The sequence below is a fragment of the Odocoileus virginianus genome, chromosome 10 (assembly GCF_023699985.2).
Source record: "Odocoileus virginianus isolate 20LAN1187 ecotype Illinois chromosome 10, Ovbor_1.2, whole genome shotgun sequence".
NCBI lineage: Eukaryota > Metazoa > Chordata > Mammalia > Artiodactyla > Cervidae > Odocoileus > Odocoileus virginianus.
Genome location: NC_069683.1, coordinates 34,650,441 through 34,678,051, shown reverse-complemented (window position 1 = coordinate 34,678,051; position 27,611 = coordinate 34,650,441). Strand labels below are relative to the sequence as shown.

The 27,611-nt window shown below is 39.0% G+C and overlaps 1 protein-coding gene and 1 non-coding gene across 2 annotated transcripts; both read right to left on the bottom strand.

Moving 5' to 3' along the window:
• Positions 1-764: 764 nt before the first annotated feature.
• On the bottom strand, positions 765-26,662 carry CTR9 (CTR9 homolog, Paf1/RNA polymerase II complex component). Its single transcript, XM_020911121.2, has 25 exons — positions 26,443-26,662; positions 25,026-25,124; positions 22,713-22,952; positions 22,090-22,207; positions 21,137-21,226; positions 20,017-20,165; positions 18,842-18,949; positions 15,956-16,063; positions 15,613-15,849; positions 14,771-14,860; positions 14,537-14,665; positions 14,243-14,426; positions 12,683-12,771; positions 11,677-11,862; positions 11,513-11,600; positions 11,227-11,375; positions 9,075-9,191; positions 8,790-8,935; positions 7,809-7,880; positions 7,137-7,272; positions 6,841-6,987; positions 6,326-6,483; positions 5,199-5,295; positions 4,876-4,988; positions 765-2,610 (listed from the first exon to the last, which is right to left on the bottom strand). Exons 1-25 carry the CDS (start codon positions 26,485-26,487, stop codon positions 2,184-2,186), a joined length of 3,522 nt encoding a protein of 1,173 aa, XP_020766780.2. The 5' UTR covers positions 26,488-26,662; the 3' UTR covers positions 765-2,183.
• LOC139037281 (U6 spliceosomal RNA) lies at positions 15,376-15,482 on the bottom strand. The gene has a single exon (XR_011490103.1). It is a non-coding gene; the product is annotated as a U6 spliceosomal RNA (small nuclear RNA).
• Positions 26,663-27,611: the final 949 nt, after the last annotated feature.

Below are 27,611 nucleotides of genomic sequence, written 5' to 3'. Positions count from 1 at the left end.
TATTGATTATAGTTCCCCATGCTATACAGCAAATCCTGGTTGTATAGTAGTGTGTATCTCCTAAATCTCATACTTCTAATTTATCCCTTCTCTCCTTCCCCCTTTGGTAACTGTTTTTTATGTCTATCAGTCTGTTTGTTTTGTAAACAAATTCCTTTTTACTACTTTTTAGATTCTACATATAAGTGATATCATATATTTGTCTTTCTCTGATTTATTTCACTTAGTATGATAATCTCTAGGTCAACATTGCAGCAAGTGGCAATATTTCATTCTTTTTTATGGCTGAGTAGTATTCCAATTGGAATTGGAATTCCAATTCAATTGGAATACTGAGTAGTATTCAATTACAATGCATTGCATATGCATTATACATATTATATTTTCTTTATTCATTCATCTGTTGATGGACACTCAGGTTGCTTCCATGTCTTGGCTACTGTCGTTTTTTTGTTTTTAATTTTTTGGCTGAGCCACACTACATGTGGGACCTTAGTTCCCCAACCAGACACTGAACCCACCCCTACTACATGAGAAGCCCAGAGACTTAACCACTGGCCTGCCAAGAAAGTCCCCATAAATAGCTTCTTGCATCTTTAAAAACACTCCAGAAATCTACAAAGATTTACAAAACCTTTGAGTAAACAGCCTTCATTTTAATTCAGGTTCTTCCAAATATTTGCAGTTTATTGATACTAAACTTTCATATACAAATGTACTGCCCTCCCCTGCCCCCCAAATGACACAAAGTTTACACATAAAAATTGGTAAAAGAATTTTATTATGTGGCTTAGGTAGGTCTCTGCATTCTACTAACAGAAAAGCATTTTCCCACATCTTAGTCAACCTAACAAACGATATATTTGTGATTTTATCTACATGGCTGCAGTATTACCCTATTGAAGAAAACTTTCATTTGTACTTTGGTGCAATTATACAGTAGATACCTCTTTCTCCAGAAAATAAAAATATTCTTGATCTAAGCTTGAAATGGAAAAAGACATTAACACCAAGCTTCTCACACCACTTGGTAAAAGACTGTAATAGAAATCCAAACAGTATACTGCTTAAGATACAAACAGCCACTATGGAAAACAGTGTGGAGATTTCTTAAAAAGCTGGAAATAGAACTGCCATATGACCCAGCAATCCCACTTCTGGGCATACACACCAAGGAAACCAGATCTGAAAGAGACATGTGCACCCCAATGTTCATCGCAGCACTGTTTATAATAGCCAGGACATGGAAGCAACCCAGATGCCCATCAGCAGACGAATGGATGAGGAAGCTGTGGTACATATACACCATGGAATATTACTCAGCCATTAAAAAAGAATTCATTTGAATCAGTTCTAATGAGATGGATGAAACTGGAGCCCATTATACAGAGTGAAGTAAGCCAGAAAGATAAAGACCATTACAGTATACTAACACATATATATGGACTTTAGAAAGATGGTAACGATAACCCTATATGCAAAACAGAAAAAGAGACTCAGATGTATAGAACAGACTTGTGGACTCTGGGAGAAGGCGAGGGTGGGATGTTTCAAGAGAACAGCATCGAAACATGTATATTATCTAGGGTGAAACAGATCACCAGCCCAGGTTGGGTGCATGAGACAAGTGCTCAGGCCTGGTGCACTGGGAAGACCCAGAGGGATCGGGTGGAGAGGGAGGTGGGAGGGGGGACCGGGATAGGGAATACATGTAAATCCATGGCTAATTCATTTCAATGTATGACAAAAACTACTGTAATGATGTAAAGTAATTAGCCTCCAACTAATAAAAATAAATGGAAAAAAAAAAAAAGAAAAGAAACAGAAGCGGAGAACCAAAAAAAAAAAAAAAGATACAAAGATGACATGTGCGCCACTGTTGCAGGCAGTCAAAACTCTGTAGGAATGCTTCAGCATGTGGGTTTATTTTTCTGGGGTTTTACAAATATGATAGGTGGAATTGTACCAAAATGAAGAATAGTCACCTTTTGCTCAAGAGATTCAATTAGACTCTAACACGGGAAACATCTCTTGCGGTCATAGTAATGTACGAATGGATAGGGGAAAAAATTGCCTTAGGAAAAATTTCACCACAGACCAAACACCTGAAATGTTTTTATCACAGCTTTTATATGTTAAGAAAAAGTTTCCTTTAGAGATGAAGCGTATTCATGAAATAATGCCTAGTCGCTATCATCTGAACCACGTTCGGAGCCCCGATCTGAGGCCTCGTTGTTGGATCCCTCGGGTTCGGATTCATTTCCGGAACCTGGGCCGGAGCCCTCATTGTCAGATGCTCTTTCGGAGTCGTGGTCCGACTCGGCGCTCGGAGACGCGGGCCGGGAGTCCATCTCAGAGCCTAAGGAGCGGCTCCGCCCTGACTGCAGGGACTCGTTGTCCGACTGTTCGGAGCCTGAGGGCCTGTGCTTCCTGGCCGGCTGGTCGCTGTCCGAATCCTCATCAGAGCGGGGTCTCCGGGGCCGCCGGGGGCTGCCGGCCTCGCTGCCAGACTTGTTCTGGTTCTCATCCGAGTCGCTCTCCGAGGAGGCGCCCTTCTTCCGCCGCTCGCCCTCATCCGAGTCGCTGTTGCTGTGGCTGTTGCGGGGATGCCTGGCAAAGAGAAATGCTCGTTACACACCAGGCTCCGGCAGACAACACCTGACAAGCAGGGGATGCGCTTTTAAAAGAGAAGGACAGAATATTCTGGACCTGATTGGTGTTCGTACTATGATATTTCTTTGGTGTACTTTTTTTGGTAAATGAGATGCTGTTCCTAATAAAAAGGGTATTAAGTAGGAGAAAAGAATAAGGCACTTTAGTTCTAAGAATAAAAACAGTGAAGGATGACTCTCACTGGTCATACCAGGCACCTTTCATCAGAATGAAGCATTTCTCAATTTCACATGTAAAATCAGGTAAGGAAGGAATACATTTATCTTTACAAGCAAATCCATAGCAGCAAAGGTAAAGCCTAGGACCTCACTTGGCTGCAGAGACTCAGGACATGAACCCTCTTCCAAGGGTTGGCTGAGTGGGGTTCCCCTGTCCCATCTGTGTAGGTGTTGGCCAAGGAGCCAAGTCACCATCCCTATTCTGGGATTTGCTTCTGCTCTGATGCCCTCCAACACGACTAGACTTACTCTAGATAGGAAGCTGGGCTAAGGGGGTTCTGCTGCCTGCTTGTTTACTTTTGCCCAAGTTTCTCCTCTACATACCAAATGTTAAAGGGAAGTGACTTGTGCTAATGCTCGGGATGGTGGTGGCAAGGGAATCTTGGCTTCCTGCAGGAACAAACGTTCCCATTCCCTTAACCACCGTGACAGCTGCTATCCACCCCCCCACCCCAACCCCTTACTGCACTGCGCTCACCAGGAGGGGCATGTTTCTCTTCTGGCATATTCCTTGGTTTTGGTTTCCATGACAAATATTCCAAAAAAGGAATATTAAATCCTACAGGGTCAGTCTAAGAAGGGTGATGGAGGTGAAACAGATTACTCTACCCAGCAATGAAAACATCCCTACAGACTGAAGAGAGGGTCTTTGTGTTTACATCTGAAAGAAACCTAGATACACATCATGTAACTCAGGTCACTCTGAAAGGATGTGAAGCGTGATGGAGAAGAGGATGCGAGATATTCATTCCGTATATACACCAAGTACCAGTGGGCCCCTGGAATCTAATTCACTCCGTTCCATCTGGCTAAAGAAGGAAACACTTCCTGAGGGTTTAACCACCACGCCTCTACCTCTAATCAATGGACCAGGATAACACTGTGGGCAAGGGCCAGTGGTTTATAGAAAAGCAATCCAAATCTGTGTCAACCAGTATCTTCAGAGAAAACAGAAACCGAACATCTTCACAGATGCTTTACCTTACCAGGCTAGCCCCTCTGCAGACCCCTATCCCCTTCAACATGCTAACCTCTCACTGCTACCTCACCTCTAACCAACCAGGCCTCCCTCTCCCTCTCTTGCTTTTATTTAAAAAGCTTTTTTATTACTGTTTTTTTTTTAATTGAAGTACAGGTGATTAGGACTCTTTATTCTTCTAAAAGACTTAAACAACCTTTTACAAAATATATCTCAGTAATAACCCTCACTATTTCAACTCCAGATTACATATGGTCCCTGGCAAGCAATAAATGGAAAATATAAGTGATAACACTTTCCCCAGTATAATGTAGTTTTGGTTTATCTGTCATTCTCTACTGTTTCTAAAGCACAAATTCCTTTGGGCAGGGTCAATGTCTTTTTCCTCGGAGCACTTAGCACTCATCTCATAACATGGATGTTCAAATATCTGTTGGATGAATGAATGAAATGATGGCTGTCAGTGAAATGATGGCCGTCAGAAGAACAAGGCGTAGTATGGTATTAAGAGTCCTAGTCTAGGAATCCAAATGTGGAGCTTCAGGGGCAAGTTCAGGACAAGTAAAACAGAATATTGTTTGACCAAGTGGGCTGTAAGCTAAAGGAGTGCAGGATAAGCCCTCCACAGGCAGGCAGTGCTGAGTCATCCCTGCCTGACAAGGGACGAAATGGTCAAGAAAGTGCCTCTCTTCCTGTGATCAAGATCCAGCTACTCCTAATACTTTAAGCCAGTCAATGGCAGTGTAGCAAAATGATACATTTTGTGTAGGAGGATGTCATATAGAAAATTTCAACTAATATCCATGAAGAAAGGAGGTTTCAAAATAGGTTTCCTTCTGTAAGGGACAAATATTTGGTAGACAAAATGACAAGATCAGAATGAGGTGTGTGATAAGGTGTCTTCCAGTTCTAAGATTCTGAGAAACTACAGAGATGACATTCTGTCAGAGTGACCACTCTCTGTTATCTTTCATTAGGAGAACACACCAAGCAAAAAATTCCTACCCTTCATCAGCAATTTTCAGTTTATCTTCATCAGACGAATCATCACTTGATGATATTATGGCTTTCGATTTTATTTTTCCCTTCATTGAAGGAGGCAGACGTTCTGGCTTGGGCTAAAGAAAGAACACACATAATAGATTAGTGAAGACTCTTTTGTTAGGATGTCATGTTAAATTGGGTTTGCACTGCAATGATACAATCAAACAGCAACCAGCAAACTTCAAAAACAAGCGTCTGTGCTTGAAGACACTGCAGGAGAAGGATGTAGTCTAGCAGACATCTTTTATGCCTACCAGGGACACAAAAACATGTTGGACACTTACAGCCTTCTTCTTCTCTGCTCTTGGTGGACGGCGCTTCTTCTGTTTGGGGCCATTTTCTGTTTCATCATCATCAGATCCTTCATCTCCCTTCGGAGGTCTATAGTGAATACCAAAAGAAAGTATGTCAAGATTCACTCATATGCCTATAAAGCCCAAGACTTCTTTGCCATCCAAATAGTATGAGTCATTCTCAACACCCTTCTCTATGGGTGCTAACTGCAAGCAGACTGTGCGCCTGTCAAGGGGAGAGGCCACAACTTACAGTTGCTGCACAAGGCTCAGCAGTCTGCCATACAAATAAATCATGGATTTATGTAAAGTCTGCTGACTACGTGAGTCAACTATTAAGCCCTCTCAATGAATGTAAGACAAGCTCAGATCTTGCCCTTGGTGAGTGATAGAGGATGTGAGAAAAGATCCAGGCTCCAGACTCAACATCTTCCCCCTCCTCTTCCTTCCTTCCCAACTACTCATCCTAGGTCTGCTAATATTCAGCCATCAGGTCAGTGTGTCTGACTGAATTCCACAAGCAGAGTCAGCCTCGGGTTGGGAAGAACAGGCTTAGGTAATCCTGGAGGTTCTTGGACAAGGAAGCACCATGGGAGGAGTGGGAAAGTTCAAGGGCCCCTCCAGGTAAGAGAGGACAAGGCATCACTTATCCTAACAGTGGATGGCATGGGAGGATTAAAAGCCCTTCTTCCCTTCTTTCAGCTAAATTCACATTTTACACATCCTGTGAAACTTGAAGTGAGCCATGACTCTCACCATTTTACAGAGAGAAACTGACTGGTTCAGGGCTTTTGTAAGGTTATTAAGGTGGACAGTTGGCATTGACCCACTAACTTTTCTCATTCTAAATTGCATAGATTTTCCAATTAAGTATTGCAATTTTATAGACATAAGAAAGGCAATTATGACTGGCTCAGAGCTCTCAGAAGGAAATTTGTAGTGTTTGGTAATTGGGGTCCATTTTAGGATTAAAGTAGGAAGCAGGAGAATTAAAGGTTTCTGTCTGGATGGATTAACAGATTACCAGGTGTTCCCAAATTCTAAACCTAACGTTCAGAAGGTGAACAGTGTTTTCCCACTTTCATAAGGTGATTTAAAAGGTTATTCCATGACACTACCTTCTCCTCTTCTTCTTCTTTCTCTCGCCACCCTCCTCTTCCTCGCCTTCTTGCTCACTACCACTGCCCTTCCTTCGCTTCTTCTTTTTGGAGACAGGAAGGTCCTCATCGGTGTCATCATTGACAAATTCATCGAACTCTCCTCCCTTCTTGGAACGCTGAAATCCAAACGAGACCACAGTCAGTGCTTTCCTGGCTGGTAGAATACAGCTGTATGAAATAGGCCTCATGTCACCAGTCCTCTGAGTCACATGGAAAAGGTGCAAGGTGAGGCCCATATTTTAAAGACTGCTAATTGGGATGAATGTTTCTCATAGCAAAGATCATCAACTGCAAGGTTGCTACAAGATAAACTATACTAAAACTAACACTGAAGTGCATTTCTAAATACTAGATACCATTTAAAGCATTCTGTGTTTAAGACTATCTGTTAGCAAAGGAGAAAGCCAAAGCTCGACTAAACATTGAGTGAATTTAATCAATTAACTTCATTTCTAGCTGGAGTCATATCTTACCCGTCCACCACCACCACCTCTTTTCTTTTCTTTTGTTGCTTCAGTCTCTCCAGTAAACATAAGAATATTTTTGGTCTTCTCTACATATTGGGCCCGCTGTTCCAAAAGTTTCTTTTGCTCTTCTTTTTCTCTGAGACGTTTCTCTTCCTATGAGGAAAAAAGGGTAGGGAAAAATCTCATCAAAATGTTCTTATGACCATAAAACCATGGCTATCATCAAAAGAACTTTTTCTAACATACAAAGTGTATGTATGCACACGTTTAATTCTAGTTATCACCACAAACACAAGAAATACCTGTTCTTTGAGAAGTTTCTGCCTTAGCAGTTCTTTCTCTTGTTCTTGTTTGGCCCGCAACTCCCTTTCTTCTTCGTCTTGTTTGCGTGCCCGGGCCACGTGGTATTGCGCCTGGCTCAGTAAGTCAGAGCATTGCCTAGAAGGTTCCCAATTTCGAGAAATATGAATGCAGCTAGTATACTTTTTATTTAAAACTCAGAGCATTACATTATTTACACATATTTAAAAGTTTGAAGCAGGATCATTAGGTGACACCTATAGGAAGTCTTAATTAGCAAAATTAACTTAATTTCTCATAAGCCAATACTGTCAACTATTTTAAGTTTCCAAATTATAACTATCTTGCCAAAGCTCAGCTAAAAAGATTCCCAACAATATCTTCACATGTAACTCATAGTCGGGAATCATATCTTGATTCTGACCACACAGCTGATGTTAGTGAAATAGAAAAGTCTTTTCCCATATAACTTCAGGACCTGAACTAAATTAACTTTGGCATATTCCCTGAAAGAACCCTCAAGAAAAAGCCTTGGCCCAGGGAGGAAGTCCCAGAGAGGAGTGTGAAAGACTGATGCCTAGAAGGTCAGAATCCCTCACTACTGTGTCACTCTCCCAGTCCATACGGATATCACTACCTCACCCAAAGTCACCTTCCATAAATAATAACATTACCTGGCTTCTGTAGCAGCAAGGGCCAAATCAAATCTCATTTTATCTCCCACTTTACTCAAGTAACTGAAATACCTAAATGGAATGAGAAAATAAAATATGTAAAAAAAAAAATTAATGAAACAGACCCTTTAGATTTTTAATCTGTTTTCAAAAAAAAGTTTGAGAGAAGGCTTACATACTGACTGAAATTAATGAACACTTAATACTTAAATGTATTCACAAAGGGCTGCCATCTCAATAGGAAAAACACATATACAACTCACTTAAAAAAGAACTCTAAATAACATACCACGCAATACTAGCAAGTTCATGAAGATAAAGTTATATTTAACATTATCAGTAAATTCACAAACAACCAAAAATCAATTCTAGCAACTAATATTTACTAAACACCAGATTTACTAAATATGTCAGCATGGAGGTTAGGAGGCTTAAGCCATGAAAGCACATATAATTTACTAGGCAAGGTAAAACTACTTAAAACAAGAACTCAAAAGAAGGTTGGATAAAACCTGAAGAGATGTCAGGTTTTAACTTTAACAAACACTGAGTTACCAACTAAATACTATAAAGTTACATAAATTGAGTTGAGCCAAATAAACTTATTCAGTTATTTAAGAGGAAAGGCCTTAATCTTAGCTCAAGGAAAACTAATATCTCAAAGAAGACAGTGGTATAACAGGTAAAACCAACGTAAGTGGAGTCTAAAAGTTTCTAGTGTGTAAAATGCTGGGTCATATTACTCTCAGATTAATAAAAAATCTAGGGCAAGTCTGTAAAGCTAGCCAGTTATAGGGGTTGGGCTATAGTATCCAATTCTAGCAGGATCCTGGCTATGGTTTGACGTCACCTAGTGGCAGCTGTCTGCTTTGGTTTAAAAGTTGCCAGAATGATTCTACTAGAGAATGATTCTCCTTTGAGACATATGGGTTTAAACAAACAATTTCAAAGGTTGTTTGGAAAACAGGTACAAAATCTTACCTGTGTGCAAGCTCCAGTTCCTTCACAGCATTAAGTACTTCCTTCAGATTACTCTTTTCATCTTTCAGAACAGAGGTAGCTAATCTTTGTAGGACCAAGGCCACATTAAACATAAGAACTGTATCACTGGGTGCCACATGTCTAGCCTATAAATAAAAACAAAGCAAATTTTTCATATGTTATAAAGACATGAAAAGAATTTTAGTTGGAGTATTAGGCATGTAAGCATGTGTAAAACAGAGTGAAAAATACAAACCAGCACAGAACTGAGTTCTCTTTTTTTACCTTCAGCAGGGTTTGTTTGCATTCCTGTAACTTGCCACACTTGAAGAGGGCCCGGGCCAAATACAGCACAACTTCTGTGTTCTGGTGCTTATAAAACTTTCTGAGGCAGTTTTCATACTACAACAAGAGAAAAAGTTAATTAAAGCACAACGATTACATGATATTATTATTTTATAACAAAATTTCAAGCAATTTTAAAGCTATGTGAAAAGGTATTTTATCTTCTGGATGGTTAATTTCAAAGACTAAATTGAGACTGATTCTTGACATTCACCAGCATACATTTTCACAACATAGAAATCTGACAAGAAAAATTACATACTCGAAACAGTCTTTCCATTTGAAATGTGGACCAACACTGAAAGGTGAAACGGAAGGTCTTTTTTTGTATCTCTAGCAATACAATCTAGAAAAGACTGACTGATGATTTATCAGAAGTCATACACCTGGCGCCTACGGTGCTCTACCATCTTTCTTTAGGACTGGTGGAACCTACTGGCAATCAATATGAGAAGCCTCACAGTTCTGGTTGTTAATTTCTTAGTAAAATTAATATAGCAATACTGGTATTAATTTTGCCACGAACATGTCAGTTTATGACCATGCAACATATCCTGTCATAGGCGAGTTCTTCTCGGTGAAGACAGTTAGATGGTTTTTCCCTGTCTATTCCTAGCAATTGATTTGCAGACCAAGAAGGCTGATCTCCAAAAATACAACCTCTGAGACTACCATATGCAATCAGGGTTCTGTAAATCCTCGTGACTAGTTAGTCACCTTTCCAATAATAATAATAATACTCATCCTTTTTAGAAAAAATGGTTAACTACTTCCCAGAGCCTGGATTGCTCATGTCTTCTATCTTTGGTCAGAAACTTGTTTTTTTTTCTGGCCATAATAATTTCAGTAAGAGCATTTTTCCTTTCTCACTAGGTATGCTAAAGATGCTCACTATGCTAAAGATGCTGGGCATGACTCTTTTACTTCAAGTAATCAACAAATATGAAAAGCATAACAAGAATCTCTAGCTATGAAAACTTATCCCCATGGAGGGAGATTTTTCTTTTTAAATGTCTTTTAACCTTTCTGTAATGCAGTTCTCTCATCTGAGAAGGAAGAGGATAAAATGAGCAAATGAGTAATTGCTCAATCGTGCCCAACTCTTTGCGACCCCATGTACTACACAGTCTGTGGAATTCTCCAGGCCAGAATACTAGAGTGGGTACCTGTTCCTTTCTCCAGGGGATCTTCCCAGCCCAGGGATCGAACCCAGGTCTCCTGCATTGCAGACAGATTCTTTACCAGCTGAGCCACTAGGGAAGCCCAAATGAGTAATAAATCCCACTATCTTCTGGCACTTACTGCTATGCTCGGCAAATTAGTGCCAAGTATTTTTCATTCTGGATCCTCATAAAATTCTATGAGGAAAGTTATGACCAACTAGACAGCATATTAAAAAGCAGAGACATTATTACTCTGTCAACAAAGGTTCATCTAGTCAAGGTTATGGTTTTTCCAGTGGTCATGTATGGATGTGAGAGTTGGACTATAAAGAAAGCTGAGAGCCAAAGAATTGATGCTTTTGAACTGTGGTGTTGGAAAAGACTCTTAATCCCTTGGATTGCAAGGAGATCCAACCAGTCCATCCTAAAGGAGATCAGTCCTGGGTGTTCATTGGAAGGACTGATGTTGAGGCTGAAACTCTGATACTCTGGCCACCTGATGCAAAGAGCTGACTCATTTGAAAAGACCCTGATGCTGGGAAAGACTGAGAGCAGGAGGAGAAGGGGATGACAGAGGATGAGATGGTTGGATGGCATCACTGACTCGATGGACATGGGTTTGGGTGAACTCCAGGAGTTGATGATGGACAGGGAGGCCTGGCGTACTACAGTTCATGGGGTCGCAAAGAGTCGGACATGACTGAGTGACTGAACTGAACTGAAGGTACAAGTATTTCTGTCTTACAGAGGCATGCCCAAGATGCGCAATTAATGGTGGAGTCAGGACTCGCATCTTTGTCTGGACTTCAAAGACTGGTCTTAACCTTATAAAATTATAAGCCTCTAAACAGATGGGGCCAGAATGGTTAAGAAAACAACTGCTCAACAATGACCACAAAACAAAAATATTTTGAAAAATAAAACATTACCATCTGAACAGCGCTGATATATTGCTTTTGTTCCACGTAGATGTGTGCTAGGTTCAACCACACATCACTGATATCTGCTGTTGCTTCTCTTACTTGGGCAAATACATCACGAGCTTCACGGAAATATCCTTTGTGGGCCAAAACAGCTCCTAAAGTTATAAAAGGTTCACGGAATTAGAACTTCCTATTTGTAGCCAGAAAAACAACTAGAGAGAAATTCTGATCTACAAGCATCCTTCCAAAAGCATTTATTTCACAATTATGGATATCCAAATCTTATCATTACCTATGCCATTAGCAGCGTATAGATTCTTTGCATCATTTCTGAGTACTTGTTTGTAGATAGCCAGAGCACGATCTTGATGACGCTTTTCCTGTAAAAAGATTATTTTAAAAATTCAAATAACAAGTAAGCATCAACTTTGTTTTAAAGAAATGAAAAGAGATTACCTTTTCTCTATCTCGGGTGGGCTGATGCAAAGTTTGAAGCCAGACGTTGCCAAGGGCTAGCATAGAATAAGTGTCACTCTGAGTAGCTGGTTGTTTTAATATCCTCTCGAATTTCTTCTGGCCTGGACCCCATTCTTGTTTTGCTAAATGAAGATTACCAATCAAAGACCAAGCATCTGGATGATCCTAAAAACACACATATAAGAAGAAGCAAAATGTGTAATTTGGATTTGGAGATCAACCATCTTTCCACAACAGCTGATTCCTGGAGAGGTTTATAGGCTACATTTACAACAGTGTTTTTCAAACTGAGAGCTGAGATGGATTAATGACTTGTAAAATCAATTTAGTGCTCAGTTATTAGCATAAGAAATGCAATAAAATGGAATACAGTAAAAATATCAATGCACTGCCTAGGGCAAGAACTCATATTGATTTGTAAAACTTTGATCTCAGCTGTTTGTATACACATGTGTGTGTGTAGGCTGTGACATGAAATCTAATTCTCACTGTGGCCCACAGTCCAAACATCTAGATGACTCTACACCCTTTAAAGTGAAGTAAAAAGTTGCTCAGCTGTATTTGACTCTGCAACCCCATGGACTATATAGCCCGTGGAATTCTCCAGGCCAGAATACTGGAGTGGGTAGCTTTTCCCTTCTCCAGGGGATCTTCCCATCCCAGGGATCAAACCCAGGTCTCCTTCATTGCAGGCGGATTCTTTACCAGCTGAGCCACAAGGGAAACCCAAGAATACTGGAGTGGGTAGCCTATCCCTTCTCCAGCGGATCTTCCTGACCCAGGAATTGAACCAGGATCTCCTGCATTGCAGGCTGATTCTTTACCAACTAAGCTCTCAGGGAAGCCCTTTAGTATCTTTAAAAAGTAAATGAAAAAAAAAAAGGGGGGATGCCAACCTAGACAGCCATTAAAAGAAAAAACTGATTTACTGAAGGAAAATGGTGAAGTAATTATTTTTTAAAACCCAAGAGTTATTATTACCAACCTGATTAATCTGAAGAGCTTCCTTAAACCAATCTGACGCCTCATAAAAGTTTCCTTTATCTCTAGCCATTGCTCCTAGGCGCAGATAGCCTGAAAATACACAAGTTCTTATGTTTAAAATATTAGCTATAAAGTAGGATCATAATTTTAAAGTTGTACTTTTAAAATAATTGCTTTTCATTAACACATCACAGGTGAAAAAAATATCAAGTATTGATATAGCTAATTAAATATCTAATAAGTTAAAGTGCAACTTCGACACCATCAAACCTTCCTGTTTGAAATCTCAGATTCTCTCTTCTACTCCATTCCCCCAAGCCGGCACTCTGGATCAAGTCATTATCTCAAGCTAAGTTATTTTAAAAGCTTGACATTGTTTTGTTTCCAATTTCTCTCTCATATACAGCATTGTGCTTGGCATATCACAATAGTGAAAACATACTACTAAGGGATTACTAGTTAGAAAACCTGGGCTCTAACTATGTCTCTTTCCCTTAAATGATTTTAAAAGTTAAAGTGTCAGCCGCTCAATCGTATCCAACTCTTTGCAACCCCACGGACTGTAGGAGGCCAGGATCCTCTGTCCATGGGATTCTCCAGGCAAGAATACTGTGGTGGATTGTCCTTCCTTCTTCAGGGGATCTTCCCGACCCAGGGACTGAACCCAGGACTCCTGCATTGCAGGCATATTCTTTACCGTCTGAGCCACCAAGGAGTGCCACACAAATGTCAAATTGTTATTTTTTCCAGAAAATGTCACTCTCTCAAGAAACCAACGATGGTTTACAATTGCCTATCAACTCAGTTCAAATTAAGCCTGGAATTCAACTAAAATCTCATTTATTTTAAATCACTTTTTTATTCATAACGGTTATGACAGGGACCAAGTTACTAGCCCTTGATTTGACCAGAGTCAAAACATCATAGCTTTAGGTTCTTTTAAGGGAAGTGCAGCATATAAATTATTTTTAGTTAGAAACTTTTCAAATTTCACACTGTTCAGGTTGCAATAGAACATTTTTAGGAATAATTATTTCCAGGAAAGGCACTGTCCTTTATGACTATTATAAACACTATAAATCAAAACAGAACCCACCATAAAGATAAACCCATAACCAAATATGTCAAGGAGTTGTTAAAAGCCTAGTAAAGGTAGCTGACCCACTGAAGATGGACTAGTCTATAAAATATGGTCCCACTGGTTTTCAGTTGTTTCCTTCTGTTTCCAGGATAAATTTAAGTGAAGCTGCATTTTTTTTTTTTAAGGCCACAAATCTGCTTTGAAGAAAAGGTATAACCTTTAGAACAGTTGGTTTTGGTTTTTCAATAGGTTGTTTTGATTATTATTTTTTTTTTTTTTGCTGCACTGTGTGGCTTACAGGATCTTAGTTCCCTGAACAGGGAATTAATCTTCAGTGGAATCAAGAAATCCTAACTACTGGACCACCAGGAAATTCCCTAAAACTGTTTATTAGTAGTTCCAAGAAAGATTTTTTCCAGGCTAATTTTTGCTGCTGTTGTGAGCATTTAATACACAAAAATTAAAGTTTAAAATTCTTACAGTCAACATAATTAGGATGTTCCCGTAAGATGTTTTTATATAGTTTTTCAGCTTCATGGAATTCACACATCGCCTCATACAGCCTGGCTAAATTGTATGACGTTGTAACAGAAATGGCGTTATAATAATGTTCATCATGTTCAGCTTCTGCCTTTGCACGATCCAAAGATGCCAAAAAGTATTTCTAGGAGAAAGAAAAGAAAATTACATTGTGAAAAGACTTGGTTGATACATCGAAAAAAGTGTGCAGTGAACTTGACAGTTCAAAAGAAGGAACTAGTCCTTCGTTCCTACCTTTGCCTCACCCAGATTTCCAAGTCTGAAATGAAGGGCACCCACATTATTCAGAATCTCTGGGGGGACATCGGCCTGCACTTTCTCCTGAAGGATGCGTGTTGCTGTTCCGTAGGCTGACAGAGCACCCTGTATTTTCAAGGTGGACGGAATAAGGTGTAAGTGAAAAGGAAAGAAACACTATACCAGACTTACCAAAAACACATTAGGTAGATGAAAAATGTGATCAAATACCTGTATATCAGTCTGTTCTAAGATCTGTGCCAACTCAATCCAAGCTTCAACATCATCAGGATACTGTTCTGTGACCTTCTTCAAATGGCCCTGGGATAAAAAGAGATCATTAAGCTAAGGCATTCCAACTCTAGGCTATGAAAGTAAAACATGGTAGCTACTCTATCCTGTTTAATGTCAGTTGTTATTTCTTTTTTTTTTTTTCATTTATTTTTATTAGTTGGAGGCTAATTACTTTACAATATTGTAGTGGTTTTTGTCATACACTGACATGAATTAGCCATGGATTTACATGTATTCCCCCTCCCGATCCCCCCTCCCACCTCCCTCTCTACCCGATCCCTCTGGGTCTTCCCAGTGCACCAGCCCCGAGCACTTGTCTCATGCATCCAACCTGGGCTGGTGATCTGTTTCACCCTAGATAATATACATGTTTCAATGCTGTTCTCTTGAAACATCCCACCCTCGCCTTCTCCCACAGAGTCCAAAAGTCTGTTCTATACATCTGTGTCTCTTGTTCTGTTTTGCATATAGGGTTATCGTTACCATCTTTCTAAATTCCATATATATGTGTTAGTATACTGTAATGGTCTTTATCTTTCTGGAAAAATATGGAACGCTTCACGAATTTGCGTGTCATCCTTGCGCAGGGGCCATGCTAATCTTCTCTGTATCGTTCCAATTTTAGTATATGTGCTGCCGAAGTGAGCACGTCAGTTGTTATTTCAACTGGAACAAACTCAGCTATCAAAACCGAGTTCAATATATTTCTATAAGCAATAACAAAAAATGAGCATCTAGGGATAGCTACCAGAAAATAACTAAGACTTTTAAAAATGTACCTTGGCAATATCTCTTTTTTCTTGGTCTTCTGAGGCAGCATATAGAGAGCCAAGAATTTTCATAGTTTCATAATTATTAGGATAAGCTTTCAAAACTTTCTCAAAGCACTGAGATGCATTCTCTTTGTCACCTCGATAAATGTACATTTGTCCCAAACCAAAAAAAGGCAGCACAAAAGAGGATGAGGCAAACTGTGTGGCTTGATAGTAGTATTGGAAAGCTTGGTCATAATCTTCCTAAAAAATGAAAATAAAACAAGACCAACAATATATACAAAAGTTTTTAAAAGATCTGGAAAACCATTAAAGAATTAAGATACTCCAGGGTGTAAAATTAACTTACCTGGACATGGAATGATCTAGCCAACTGATAGCAACTTTCTGCTTGCATGGCCTCCACTTCTGTATTATGGAATGCGTGGAGAGCCAAGTGCTGGACTTTACTGTAATCCTGAACAAGGAAGACCCAAAAATCAATGGGTGAGCTCCAACAACTCTACTGGTCTCAGTCATAGGGTTCCTCAAATTTCACTTTAAAATTTGTTAACTGAATTAACAATAACAGCACTGTACCCATATTTACAAATCACTCTCCTTATTCCCTGTGCTGATAAACGTAGGGAAGATGGGAACTAACATTTGTATAGTACTTAACATTTGCTCAGTAAGTCTATTACTTCATTTAATCCCCACAATAATCCTTTGAAGCATCAGGCCTATTTTTGTGATGAGAAAACCCAAGAGAAGTTAAGTCCCTTATTAAAAGTAATGGGAGCAGTTATGATTTAATAAGAACTATTATATTCAAGGGCTTCTCTTGTGGCTCAAATGGTAAAGAATCTGCTTGCAATGTGGGAGACCCAGGTTTGATCCCTGGATCGGGAAGATCCCTTGGAGAAGGAAATGGCAATCCACTCCAGTATCCTTGCCTAGAGAATTCCACGGACAGAGGAGCCTGGTGAGATACATTCTATAGGGTTGCAAAAAATCAGACATAACTAAGCAACTACACTTTCACTATATCCAAAGTACTCTGCTAGGTATACTTAAGTTCTAAGCTTAATCAACCTTCCCTGCAAAGTATGTCATTATTACCATTTTATTGATGAGAAAACAGAAACTTATGTTTGTTATCCAAAGTGAAAAGCTAGAATCTCAGTTTACTTTCTTCCCCACTCCAAGGATATGTTCTATCACATGAAGATAACAAGTACCAGCACCTGGACCTGCATATAACTCTATTTGAATGCATGGGTCATGACCTTTCTACTAGATTTGACTTTCCTTTTGATTAATCTGCCAAGTGTCTCAAAGTCAGAGTTCATACATCAGGGGTACATCAGGGGTAGAAACAACATTTCAGTTTTAATAGGAATGTGTTTTATTCATCTGACCAGAAATCTGGTCTGATGTAAAGTTTTTGACATTTTTTTTATATTATAAATAATAATGGGATTGCAGCTTTTAACAGTGACTGTTTCCCATTAGGTTAAGTATGTAATACAGATATTACATTTAACAACCCTAACTACCACCCCTCAAATCCTATAAAGTAGGTATTATTACTGTTTTACAAGTGAGGCAATTAAGGTTTAGGGAAATCAGTATATTGGCCCAAAGCCAAGGAACTATATATAATCAGGATGCCAGAATCTGAACTAAGTGATTCAAACTCCAGACTTTTAATTACATGACACAGCCTTTAGCTAAATTTATATCTTGTTCACTGGAATGACGGTATGTAAATAGCCTGTGTACCTTCTAGAGCTGTTTTAATGACAAACTGAGAAAACATATGTAAACATGCTCTGTAAACCTTACAGACATATATTCAGTGCAAGAGGACCTCATGACACCCAGCACAGTACTGATCATAGATGAGCTGTTCAGTAACACTCAAATAGACTCCCTTGGTTTACATATTTCACCTAGGTAATCTTTAAGGTTCTGAATATACTAATTGTGCTCAGTAGAAGCAAGTCTCTATCTTCAGCAGTGGAAGGGTGACTAGCATTGAAAATTAAAAATGCATTATTCTCACTGGTTCAAGGAAACTGTTCTAACATTTGTAAGCACTGACTACTAGATATGCACTCAAATATTCAGAATCATTAGTCTTCAGTTTTTTGTTTTTTTTTTTTTCAATAGAAACCAATCTAACTTGTGTAAATGTTTTATCTTAAAACAGTAACACTTCATTTACTTTTAAAACGTTTCCATCTTCTCCTTAAGTAGTTGCCTTTTAGTACTCTAACAGCTATAGCATAAAGCTTAATTAATAATTCACTATGAAAGGGGAGTATGCTTCTATAGCCAGGGAGAGTAAAGCATCATGGTTAACAGCTGTGTGACCTCAGGGTATTAACTCCGCTTCCATGACTCATCCACAAAATTAAGAAAATATCACCTATCTCACAGGATTGTTTTGAATATTACATAAATTCATGGCATGCACTTTTAACAGTACTTGGCATTTAGTAAGGATAGAATGCATACCAACAGCAACAGCAATATAGCATCTATTACTAATAAGGATGGATGTAGTTTTGTGAACTTTTACTTAAAATTGCTATTTAATTAAAGTTCTTGGTATAATTTAGTACCTAGTTGCAAAATGACTTATTAAACTCATGCTTACCAATTATATAAAAACTTTTCTAGTATTTGAGAAATCTAGAATGCCACCGCTCTACAGAATTAGTGACAACTTTAAAAATGACATCATGATCAACATACAAAAATAAACAAGCAAAAAACTACTAAGACTATTTCATAGAGCTGTGCCTTTCTTCTTTCAGCTACCTAGTGATCATTTTCTAAAAACGTAGCTCAAGAGCGTTTTCCTTCTTGGTGGTAAACACTTTTCTTAACCACTTAATCATTTCCTCTTTCATTTCTCTACCACAGCAGGGTAGAGACCTTTATTTTTACATTTACATTTGTTCACAAGTCTGGGTTTTCTATGAAACTGAACTCCTTGAGTGCAAAAACTGTCTTACTGAATTTCACGCCTCCATCACAACACTGGATACAGTATACAGGGTCAATAATTATTAAATGATTGAATGAACAGACAGACATACCTAGATACTAATACAAACTCTAACTTGAAAAAACTCTCTTGATTCAAATTTCTTTTGAAGTTAAAAATATAAAGTGTCAACCGCAGTGCAGAAAAGCAAAGATAAGGATTTAAAATTAAACATCTTTAATAAATGATTTCTCCTACCTTTTTGAAGAAAAAGTGATTTGCTAAGTGGTTTAATACCATAGGGTTGCTAGGATCAATAGTATAGGCTCTGGAAAGAAGTTGGACACCATTTTTGATGGAATCAGCCTAAAAGAAACACAGTGATGGCAGGGATGAGTGAAACATTACTTAAATAGCACTTTTTCAAAGTTTCCTTTCTAGTCTGAAGAAATAAGATTATACAAATCTAAGTTCAGATACCAAAATATAGTTCGTTTTAACTTTCTCACCAGCAATAAAAAATTTCAAACAGTGATAGTGGGATTATAAATTGGCACAGCCACCATAGAAACAGCATGAAGTTTTCTGAAAAAACTAAAAATAGAACTACCATATGACCCAACAATTCCACTGCTGGGTATACAGCTGAAAAAACAAAAATATTAATAGGAAACACTACCTCAAAGTTCATAGCACCATTATTTATAATTGCCAAGATATATAACCTAAGTGTCCATCAACAGATGAATGGATAAAGATGTGATACACACACATATACATACAATGGAATACAACACAGCCATAAAAAAGAATGAAATTTTGCCATTTGTAACAACATGGATGGACTTGGAAGGCATTATGTTAAGTGAAATAAGTCACAGAAAGATAAATGCTGTATGAATCTAAAAAATACAACAAACTAGTAAATATAACAAAAAAGAAGCATACTCACAGATATAGAGAACAAACTACTGGTTACCAGTTAGGGAGGAGAGGGACAATAGAGGGGTTGGGAAGTGGGTGGCATAAGCTATGTTCAAGGATGTAGTGTACAACATGAAGAATATAGCCAAGATTTTGTAATAACGCAAATGGAAAGTAATCTTTAAAAACTATAAAAATTGAAGGAAAAATAATGGAAATAAATTCAAATAGTGAGTTAAACTTTTAGAATTTAGCTTTCTTAACAGACTTTACTGCAGAAACACTGCCACTGGAAAGCATTTCTGCCCTTTGAAATTGGGTGAATGTAATAAATATACTTGATATCACTGTCCTAAACAATTTACTGCTAATCCCCAAGGCAAATAATAGAAAAGACTCCAAAAGATTGCATTTTTTAACAGCTCTGTTGAGATATAATTCAATATATTATTTAATACTATTTACTTGACAAAACAGTCAGAAACTAAACAGTTTTTTAAATCACACACCTCTTTATTATTGAGTTCTAGAACAGCCAGTCCCACCAATGCTCCCACACACTTGGAATTGAGTTCCAGGGCTCTGCTGAATGCCAGACGAGCTTTCTCCAGTTTGTTAAGTTTCACAAAGCAATGGCCCATTCCTAAACGAACTTCCGCTACAAAAATAAAATCAAGTTATTTAGCCTGTCAAACTAAGGCATTCTTGGGACTCAAATTTTTTTAAATGCTTAAACACTATTTGTAAGTTGCAAAATCCCAGAATTAACCTCAATATAATCACACTATAAAATCTCTGGATGTATCACAATCTTGACTTCACTGGAGGTCAGAAAACTGGAGGTCAGTCTTCCAATATGTCTGGCTATACTGTACCTTCAAGATCTAATTTTTAAAGAGCAATTTTTTAAACAGAGAGCTTCATTATAGCCTTAAATAAAGTGACCGGCTACATGCACATCTGCAGAACCAAGCTTATAAATGCTTCCCAATTTCAAAGCCATGCCAAAAGTCAACCATGTTCTTATCAAAGGCCAACCTCTCCAGTGCTCACTAGATGCTACCCATTCTCATCTAAGGTCACTGCACCAGCAACCCTCCCCTCTTTTTCCCGCATCATCAAAATTTCCCTCTCAACTAGATCATTCTCATCCATACACACTCTCCTATCCTAAAAAACCCTCTCTTGATTCCATTTCTCTTTCCAGTGTCACTTCATTCCTACTTTCCCTAGAAAGTCAAGCTCCTTAGATTCTACACTTGCTGCCTCCAATTCCTTTCCTTCCCTTTTCTCTCTGGACTCCACTCCGAGGAGTATCTCACCTCTATCATTCCAACAGAACTGCTTTTATCAAGGTCACTAATGATTTGTACGTTGCCAGATCCGATGAACAACTTTCATTCCCTATTTTACTTGGCCTAACAACAGAATTTGACACAGTCTGACACCCTCTCCTTCTGGAAACACTTGACATTTAATTTCAAAATTTGCTAAATAAATGTGATTTTGGAAAGAAAAAAGTATAGGGCAAAAAGATATATTAAGAACTACTTCTACCCAGCCTTTGAATCAAATATCAATATTTTAAGTTAGATCATTTACAGCTTAGGCTTGAAGTTTTTCTTTTACCTGGACAACCTGGGTTAGTCCGCAAGGCTTTCTTATAGTAAGCTAGAGCGCCTCTGTAATCCTTCTTGTTGAAAGAAATGCAAGCTTTACCTGTAATGATTTTTAAAAATAAACATGCACTTATTAAAGAACTCAAGTGTTATATACTCTCCACTAACTCACCTAGATCAAATATATCTCCCAGTAAAAAACAATCAAAAATAGTAAAAACGATTTCATATTTAAATTTGCTTTCCATAAGGATGTATTAGCCTATGTCTATAAATAGAACAGTCCTATATTTATGTGAAATGTTATAAAACAAAAATTAGCTTAGAGTTTTCCAAATAGATTGTTTACTGACTCTCTAGAAGTACATTACAAATTATGCTTAACTAGTATATACTCTATTTCTGTAAATTCAACAGAAATGATGATCTACTGCAATAAGTTTTTTCTGTTTTTGTTTTTTTGGCCATGAAAGCACTAAGTCCCAACCAATGGACCACCAGGGAACTCCCTACAAGAGTTTTTTTGCTTTTTAAAATTTTATTTATTTTTAGCTGCACTGGGTCTTTGTTACTGCAAGTAGGATCTCTCTAGTTGCAGTGAATGGGAGCTCTTTTTACGGTGCATGGGCTTCTCATTGTGGTGGATTCTCCTGTTGTGGAGCACAGGCTCTAAAGCACTCAGGCTCAGTAGTTGAGGTACATGGGCTTAGCTGCTCCATGGCATGGGGAATCTTCCCGGACCAGGGATTGAGCCCATGCTCCCTGCAGTGGCAGGTGGATTCTTAACCACTGGACCACGAGGGAAGTCACCTCCCCATCCCACGAGCGTTTTATTTTTAATAAGGTAAAGCTCTTTTATTTTGCTGCCCAGCCCAGGTACTAAGGAGCTATCAACAAAGAGATGTATTTTAGGCACATGCTGAAAAATAAAGATTCCTAAGATGGTTGCTGAAAATGACTTACCAAGCAGTGCTGGAATATTATTTGGAGACTGGTTGAGTACAAAATGAAACTGTGCATCAGCTTGATCCATTTTGTCACCTTCAAGAAGGCAGAAGCAGGCTCTTCCCAACAAATGGTTCTAAAAAAGTAATGTACCATTTTACACTTGACTTTACCCAGGACTAACCATGATTTAAGACAAATGTGTAACATGAAAATGAAAACCATATAGGAGAGAAGTTGAACATCACACAAATTCCTCTATCACTATAGTGTGTTTAAACTATCAGTAAGCAATTGTTAATTACAAATTGAGAAATTATCCCAAAATGCAAGTTGTCTATATCAGGAAAAATGACAAAAAGAAAAGTTCAAACTCCTTAAAATACATTTGAAATTCACCTGAGGATGTTGGAATTACCAACTCAACATGTTTATAAATTTCTATGCTAAATCTGCCCATATTAATTCAACAGTATAAGAAATTTCTATTTTAATAAGGAACCCTTCTCCTTTTTGACTATTCTTATCAACCATATTAAAAAAAATTTTTTTAGAAACTCTGTTGCTTATTACACACATTTTGCTTTCATGTGGCAATTTTTCCCTCTTTCATAAATTCAAAGAAATCTGACTTAATTTACCTGATCATACATAATAATTTTATCTGCCATTGTATACAATAGGGTTGCCTGTGTAATAAGATCCTTCTTGTTGTCCTTATTCTTTTCCTTACGAGCCTGTTGAACATAATAGGCCGCCAATGTATCCAAGCAAGTCATCTGGTCTTTTTCATGGTCTCTATAATCCAAATTGCCATCTATACGCGCTGCTTCCAACAACTTGACAAACTCTTCTGTCTTCCCTTGCTTGTAGTATTCCAGCTATAAGGCAAATAATCAAGTTAGAATTATTGTATGTCCATACAAAAAGTTGTACACAAATGTTTACAGAGGCTTTATATGTAATAGGCCCCAACTGGAAACAACCAAACTGTTGATGAAAAGGTGAACGGACAATCTGTAGTCTAACTGTACAATGGCTACTGCTCAGCAGTAAAAAGGAGCTACTGGATATATGCGACTATGTGGATAAACCTCAAACTAATCTTCAGTGACAAAAAGCTGATCAGGACTTGCATGTGCACTATTTTGCTTTCATTTGGCAATTTTCTCCTCTTTCATAAATTCAAAGAAATCTGACTTAATTTACCTGATCATACATAATAATATTAATAAGTGCCTGGGCACTATGGGAGGGTGGGGAAGGGAGAGTTGGGGGGAAAGTTTCAGCCACGATGGATATATGTGTTATTTTAAATATGGTGATCATCCAGCCCAGGTTGGGTGCATGAGACAAGTGCTCGGGTCTGGTGCACTGGGAAGACCCAGAGGGATCGGGTGGAGAGGGAGGTGGGAGGGGGGACCGGGATGGGGAATACATGTAAATCCATGGCTAATTCATTTCAAAGTATGACAAAAACCACTGCAATGATGTAAAGTAATTAGCCTCCAACTAATAAAAATAAATGGAAAAAAAAAAAGAAAAGTAATTTTAAAAATAAATAAATAAATAAATATGGTGATCATTTCACAGGTGTATATATGTGCTAAAACTTCTCAAGTGTCTGTGTTGTATTCAATAGCTCAGTCATGTCTGCAGTTTACTACAGTGAATTATACCTAATCAAGTTGCTTAAAAAATTAAATCACTACAAATGTTTCCATCACCTTAATCAGCAATAATTGATTTCAAACTAAATCAGAGCCAAAGAGAGAAGAAATAGTGAGAGGTATAAAGAATTTCAAACAAAAAACTTGGGTTCTAGTTCTAGATCCACCAAAAATTATCTATGACTTTGGGCCTGTTGAATAACTTCTGTGGATATCTGTTTCATTTGTTAATAATATAAGGAATATCCATCATTAGCCCCTTACTTTGGGCCACAAACAATGCCAGGAGTTTCACAGACATTATCTCTAATCTGTACAACTATCTTTTAATTCAGTGTTAACAACCCCTATTTTAGATGAGGAAATAGGCTCAGAAGATAGATCATTTGTTGAAGGTCACGGAATTAGCAGCTGAGCTGGAGTTTGAACAAAGGCCTTTCTAATCCCAAAGCCTACATTCTTTCTTGTTTTAACAACCTGCAGCCCACAATGGTTCATGAATTTATCTTACTACAAGTGTCATGCTAACCCTGCAAGACTCCAATTTTCATATAAGTGCTGTGAAAGGAGGCATTCGTACTAAAAAAAAAACTTAAGTACCCTTCTGGTTTTAAAAAAATGAGTGAAAAGCATTAATGGCCTGCTTTCCAAAGACTAAGAAGACTTAGCACTTCGAGTCAGGAAGGCACTACTTGTCACTGATAGTACCTCTCTGTAAATCCATGCCTAAGAAACTCAAGAGTTAGGCTTGAGCAATGGACACAAACCTAATTCCAGATCTATTTCTCTGACTATTCAAGATAACATTAGATGCCTTGTTTATATCCTTACATGAAAAGTGACCTGTGGCAAACTTGCTTAGGAATAATGATTAAAGTATTCACTACATTTCATTACTATAATCATTTCCTATAATGTTCCCACAAAAAAGAAACACAATCATGCAACTAGTACTGAGGAGCGTAGAGGGTGTTAGACTGTTTACATTGTGGCACCTTGTTTTTTCTCAGTTTATTTACAAATCATAAGCCAGTCCTCACTGAATAACCACTAAATAATCAAATGTTCAATACTGAGTACTATTTGGCTTAAGTGAATTTTACCAACATATTCTAATTTACCAGAGGCCAGCAGACCACTTAGGAAACTGGAATATAATATAATTAACTTCCACATACATGGTACTATCATTCACCCAAGCTGGCTATTACTGTATCTGAAAACAGAAACCACATATTTTTTTCCAGTCAACATATAAAAAGTATTTGTTACATGAATACTCACCGCCAAAGCAATCCATATGTGCAGTTGTGTGTGTTCCTGTTTCAGAATACTGATAACTTCATCTCCCTCCGGTAACTGATCAAAATCAAGTTCAATGACCTAAAATACAAAATGTAGGTTTTAATTCTTATTTTTCTTTTTTTTCTGGCCATGCCACCACAGCATGTGGGATCTTATATCCCAACCAGGGACCGAACTTGTGCCCTCTGCAGTGGAAATGCAGAGTCTTAACCATAAGGTGCCAGGGAAGTCCCTGTTTTTCTTTTTGAAATTCATGTTTCTCCTCTGACTGCTCTTTTCCGAGAGATTCTTCAGTCTGGTTATACATAGAATTTTTTTTTTTTTTAATACATAGGATTTGTGTTCACTTTCTGTAAGGCTAAAAAAGTATATGTTAAGAAATATTTAAGGAGCATATGCCAAATACATTACATGGAATAGTAAAGTAAAAGCATAGCAAACAAATCCTGCTAGCTGTCTTCAAATCACTAGAACTATAAAAAGCTCTGAAAAACATGAAACGAAACTCTGCTTAATGCATAATGCAGGTAAAATGTAGATAAGCACCCCAGAGACTCTGATGCCATCGGTTTGACAAGAAGCACAATCCTAGAAGCAAGCAATCTTGAGTTGCCACTGCACACATTCATCATGGAGGCAGCATTTGTGTCACACACACTCCTGACTGTGGCACAAAAATAACAGTAGAAAAATTTCCTAGAATTAGATCGTGGTGGTGGTTACACGGCTTTTTGAATATTACTAAAAACCACTGTATTTTATGGTAAATGAAACACATCTCAATATTGTACCTCAATCAAACAAACAAACAGGAATATGAGATAGCCAATAAAACAACACCAGTTCTGAGAGCTTTACTCAGACAAGCTACTGGACATCCATAAAAGTGGAGGCAGGGAGGGAGAGTGGCCAATTCTATCTGCACACAGCAGCGGCTTGTGGTCTCTATTTGGCTGAGAGAGCCTTGTGCAGCGACACTCGCGTTTCTAAGGGACGAAGGGCGACATCCTACATATTCCAGGGGAGAGATACTTAGTTTGAGCAGCAGAGAGAACACGGTGACATAGGTGTCCATCTCTGTGACCTGTGAGGTGCCTCACATTTGATCACGCTCGCTCACACTCCCGCGCCTCTGAATTAGGAAGAGCAGAGGACTGTCAAATACGAACAGGTTGGAGGGGAACTTTCAAGAACTCCTCGGGGTGGCCTCAAGGCTTCGGGGACCTGATGTTCCCAGCCTGGGAGGGTGCCGGGGCTGGGGAAGAAGTGGTCGGAGCTCCGCTAGGGGAGTTCGATCTGGGAGAGAGAATTACTTTGGAAACAAAGTCGAGAGAAAGGGAGAAGGGGAGATCGTCCAAGTTCACGGCCCCCACCCTCCCCCATGCTCGACACTCACCTCGTCAGTGTCCCGAAGGGGAATCTCGATGGAGCCCCGCGACATGGTGAGATGAGAAGGGGAGCGGGCGTCGGGCCCCGCCTCTCCACAGCCGGTACTCCTGGCTTATAGTCCGTCCAGAGACTAGCGGCGGCTCGGGCTCCGGCCGTGACTGCAGCCCCGCAGCGCCGCCGGAGCTCCGGCTTCTCCTTCCCGTCAGCCGCTCAAACAACGAACAGCAGACGGCGACCGGCGACTTCCGGTAGCCCCGCCCCCTGCCCCGGAAACTTTCCCCGCGGGAGGGCCTGTGCGTTGAGAACGCTCCTCCTGTGGTTTAGGGTTCCCGATTTTAAGGGAGGGTTCGGAAGATTCGTAGTCCTACCTCTCCGAGGGCCTGAGGCTATTGAACCTGAAGCCGCCCAGGAGCGGGGATAAATAGGTGGAGGGCGTGTCCGCCCCGCCCATCTTAGGGGCGACTGAGGCTCGGATTCGGGGCCTGGCCGCTGACTCACCTGGGTCAGAAGTGAAGTGAAAAGTCGCTCAGTAGTGTCCGACTCTGCCAGGCTCCTCTGTTCATGGGATTCTCCAGGCAAGAATAGCGGAGTGGGCTGCCATTTCCTTCTCCAGGGGATCTTCCTGACCCAGGGTTCGAACCCAAGTCTCCTGCATTGCAGGCAGACTCTTTCCCGAGCGAGCTATAAGGGAAGCCCTTGTAGCCCATGACTGGCATGAGAATTTTGGCCAATTATAGCCATCTTTTCCTGAGCCTGATTCCGCTCCCGAACCCCGGACTTGTCCTCTGCCAGGTGGGCCTGGCCAGTCTCTTTCTAATCTAGATTACCATGAATGAGACTATGGGTTCATTCCTTAACCCAAATTGGCTGCTCAGTAAGCTACTTTTCGAAAAGCTGCTACTTTTCGTTCGTCCGTCATATGTGTGCTACTTTTGTGACCAGCTTAAATAGAAACGTTGCAGTGAATTCTGTAATCATTGTGCTAGTTCATGTATTTTGTGTGGGTTTTGTTTTGTTTTTTGGGGGGTCTTTGAAGCATATGAGAATCTGCTAGATTTGTGATTTAATAAAATTGTTGAAAAATTGGATTAAATTTGTAATCAACCTTTTGATTGTAGAATTCGATTAAGTACATTTAAATTAGTGTTTTCATTAAATTATAGAATGTGATTAGAT

Coding starts and splice junctions, on each gene's coding strand:
- CTR9 (XM_020911121.2), bottom strand. CDS start 26,487: ATGTCGCGGGGCTCCATCGAGATTCCCCTTCGGGACACTGACGAG. Junction 14,666..14,770: donor TAGAACAGACTGATATACAG/GTATTTGATCAC, acceptor TTGAAAATACAG/GGTGCTCTGTCAGCCTACGG. Junction 12,772..14,242: donor ACATCCTAATTATGTTGACT/GTAAGAATTTTA, acceptor GTGTATTTTCAG/GCTATCTGCGCCTAGGAGCA.